At 40.8% G+C, this 3,285-nt stretch overlaps 1 protein-coding gene across 1 annotated transcript; it reads right to left on the bottom strand.

Annotated features, from left to right (window-relative positions):
- Positions 1-1,348: 1,348 nt before the first annotated feature.
- Positions 1,349-2,868, bottom strand: LOC141212717 (gastrula zinc finger protein XlCGF66.1-like). The gene is made up of 3 exons (XM_073665025.1): positions 1,875-2,868; positions 1,567-1,746; positions 1,349-1,482 (listed from the first exon to the last, which is right to left on the bottom strand). The coding sequence occupies exons 1-3, from the start codon at positions 1,929-1,931 to the stop codon at positions 1,351-1,353; spliced, it is 369 nt and encodes a 122-aa protein (XP_073521126.1). The 5' UTR covers positions 1,932-2,868; the 3' UTR covers positions 1,349-1,350.
- Positions 2,869-3,285: the final 417 nt, after the last annotated feature.

The raw sequence follows: 3,285 nt of genomic DNA, 5'->3' as shown, positions 1-3,285 counted from the left end.
ATGCACTTTGCAATTTACTTGTGGGTATCTGTGTATTGTGCTTTTGTCTTTGTTTTTTTCTGTCTAATGGCCTTATGTGAACATGTATTTACATTTTGCATGCACACCAATTTACGTTTCAGTTCAGACTCCCAGGTTTTTTCGTTGTAGTCTAATAAGCATTAGTGCATATAAGGGTTAACTAAATACCCTTTATTATTTATCATTACTTTTATGCACTTTGCGATTTATCCATTTACTTTTGGGCATTTGTGTATTGTGCTTTTGTCTTTAACTTTTTATATTAGTGCAGAGCTGAGGTGTTTTAAATTTAGCTTAGAGATATATCATGGCACAGGTGTAATGTTTTTTATGTAGTTTATCGCAATCCTGTTTGAAGTTAGTCAGTTTTAAAAGAAATTGAAAAGTCAGGATAAAGGGAAACTGCTGTAATTGTACAGAAATTCACACTGGGCCCTCACTGCACATTTAATGTTGTAGATCATAAAAGTGAAGTTTGGTCAGAAAGACTGGACCTGGTCTTGTATGAACCATATGAGCACATTCAGCAGCACAGAAGGGAGAGAAGGTAGATTCATCCAATAAGATATCAGGGATCTAGGAAGCCAACAGCATCATTACCCTCCGCTTTCTCTTACAGTCCCATCATAATATTTTATTCTAAGCCCAGAGGGTAGGTGGTACTTCCACCTTGTAAGATCTATTGAAAAGGGCTTTCAATGCCCAAAGTCATTTGAACAGTTTTGGGTGGAGGAGAATCTTGTGGTCCAGAGGCAAAATGGTGATCACACAATTATGATACAGACGGACAACACCGTTGATAAAGAAGCCACAGCCGGTGACTGAGAAGAATCTGTGAATTCTCCGCATTTAGTGGTCACTACTCACCTGGGTAGTCATATGTAAGAATCTCCTCTTTAAACCACTCATCACCCCTCACATATGTCTCTGTAGTATTAATATGGATCAGATCTTCACCCTGAAACAAATATTTCAAAAGTCACAGAGAGATGGAGAAATCACATCTATGATCAGCTCTAATCGTGCCATCTCCACCGTTCTCAATACACAAGTATAAAACATATAATACTGGTTGATAAAACAAGACTGAGCACAAGACCTTCACAGCCGTCTACACATCATAGGAGAGATCTCATGACACCTTCTCTCCATCTACCTGATGATCCTGAGGAACATTGGGGTCTTCTTGTTTACAGTCCTTTGGAAGAAGAGGATGGAGACATCTGTCTGGTGTTGTCCTCTTACTGGATAGATCTGGAGGAAACACATACAGGGACTGAATTCATTCTTTACATACAGATAATTAAAGGCCGTGTGTACTTAGTCCTGTCAGTTACCTGGTGATGTGAGGGGCTGGGGAACCTCCATCATGATGTCCTTGTACAGATCTTTGTGTCCGTCTAAATACTCCCACTCCTCCATGGAGAAATAGACAGCGGCATCCTGACACCTTATAGGAACCTGACACATACAATGATACAGTCATCCCCCCCATTCATTTCATAGTGTTACTGTATAATGTGCCAGCATTCCCAGCAGTGTCACCTCTCCAGTCAGCAGCTCAATCATCTTGTAGGTGAGTTCTAGGATCTTCTGGTCATTGATGTCATCATGTATCAGGGGGTGAGGTGGAGGCCCCGTGATTGGGCTCAGGGGTTTTTCCCATCCCTCAGACAAAGGGTCCTGACAGCGCTCACTAGAGGTCTTCTTCACTACTGTGTAATCCTGGTTATGGAGCGACACATTAATAAATATCACTATAGACATTTCAGAGTCCTCACCTCTCCAGTTCTGTCCATCTGTTATTCCCATAGATAAGAATGATGTAATGTGACGTCATCAGAATCCCTCACCTCTCCAGTAAGCCGGAAGAGGATCTCTAGGGTGAGGTGTAATATTTTCTCTACCATCTAGTCTCTGTCCATCTTTGATGGGTAAATCAGCAAAATTCTCTTATATAGAAGATATCCACTGAGAGGATCCAATACTGTAGAGAGAAGATGATGAGCCGATATATCATAAAAATCCTGTGTAATAATACAATTACTGCAGATAATAAGGGAAACATGAGATTTATTATTTTACAGTATTTAGTTTTCTGCTTTACATCTTGTAATAAAACCTATATATTTTAGGCCACAGACAACAAGCAGTTTCTTCCTCGGAGTCTGCAGCTGAATACGTTTCTCATAGACTCATCCTCCATGACACTAATTCTCATCTCATTTACCGACACTGGAATCAGTAATGGATTCCACATTCCTCTATTCCTCCTCATCTAGTGAGGAATGAACCCCAACAAGGCACCTTAAGACCTAGGCAACCCCTACTGCAATTGATCCCATATGGCCTACACCCCCAAAAATGGTCAGTCTGTTATTTCTGGATTTCATCGGACGCTCAGGAATCCAATTTGATGTCACACGCCTCACTGAAATTGACTTTTTCAAATTCTTTTTCAGAGACAAAATAGTAAATCTTATGGTGGCCCAGACAAATTTTTATGCCCATCAATTTTTACCCATTTTTTTCTCACCCAAAACCAAGTGAGGAACAATCAGAGAAAAGGTCACTAATTCTGCATTTATCACCCACTCCTGGTTTTGGCTCCCACTCCTGAGAAAAAATACTGACAAAATACTGAGCTGTGGCCTTATAGTGATAATGCACTGTGTCCTCCCTGAGACGATCCTAACTTTGATCGTCTATACAAAATTCGGCCAGTAGTTGACCACTTCAGCAGAACATTTGCAGAGGCGTACAACCCCCAAAGGAACATCTCTATAAATGAATCTCTGGTTCATTTCAAAGGGAGGTTAAAATTTCGACAATACCTGCCCAGAAAGAGGGGCATGTACGGAATTAAACTGTAAAAGCTGTGCGAGAGTACCTCAGGATACACCCACAGATTTAGGGTCTAAGAAGGGAAGGACACCCAGATTAACCAAATTACACCCAAATTAACAAGTGGGAAAATTGTGTAGGAACTGCTGCACCCACTGCTGGATAAGGGTTATCACCTCTACTTTTACACCAGCATTCCAAACTTCAAGACCCTCTCAGTCAGAGGTACAGTTTCATGCTGCACTCTGCGAAAAAAATGAGGGAGGCCTCCCTAAGTTGCTAATTGGGCAACTGCTGAGAAAGGGAGAAATAATTAAACTACTCAACCAGTATAGGTGCTTCATAATAATTATTGTACAGTGAAAAAAACTCTGATTAGGTGCACTTGCAGACTACAGAGTAAGGGGACAAAAATCGCTA

Source organism: Phyllobates terribilis, unplaced genomic scaffold, assembly GCF_046119375.1.
Source record: "Phyllobates terribilis strain yellow unplaced genomic scaffold, ASM4611937v1 Scaffold_183__1_contigs__length_3771566, whole genome shotgun sequence".
NCBI lineage: Eukaryota > Metazoa > Chordata > Amphibia > Anura > Dendrobatidae > Phyllobates > Phyllobates terribilis.
The sequence above is the reverse complement of the archived record's forward strand: the minus strand, read 5'-3'. Positions and strand labels throughout refer to the sequence as shown.

What these genes read in the sequence shown, in the direction of transcription:
- LOC141212717 (XM_073665025.1), bottom strand. Translation starts at nt 1,931, where the DNA reads ATGGTAGAGAAAATATTACACCTCACCCTAGAGATCCTCTTCCGGCTT. An exon ending in TCTTCCGGCTTACTGGAGAG is followed by an intron (nt 1,747 to 1,874) that starts GTGAGGGATTCT and finishes CTCCATAACCAG; the next exon opens with GATTACACAGTAGTGAAGAA. An exon ending in TTGAGCTGCTGACTGGAGAG is followed by an intron (nt 1,483 to 1,566) that starts GTGACACTGCTG and finishes TGTATGTGTCAG; the next exon opens with GTTCCTATAAGGTGTCAGGA.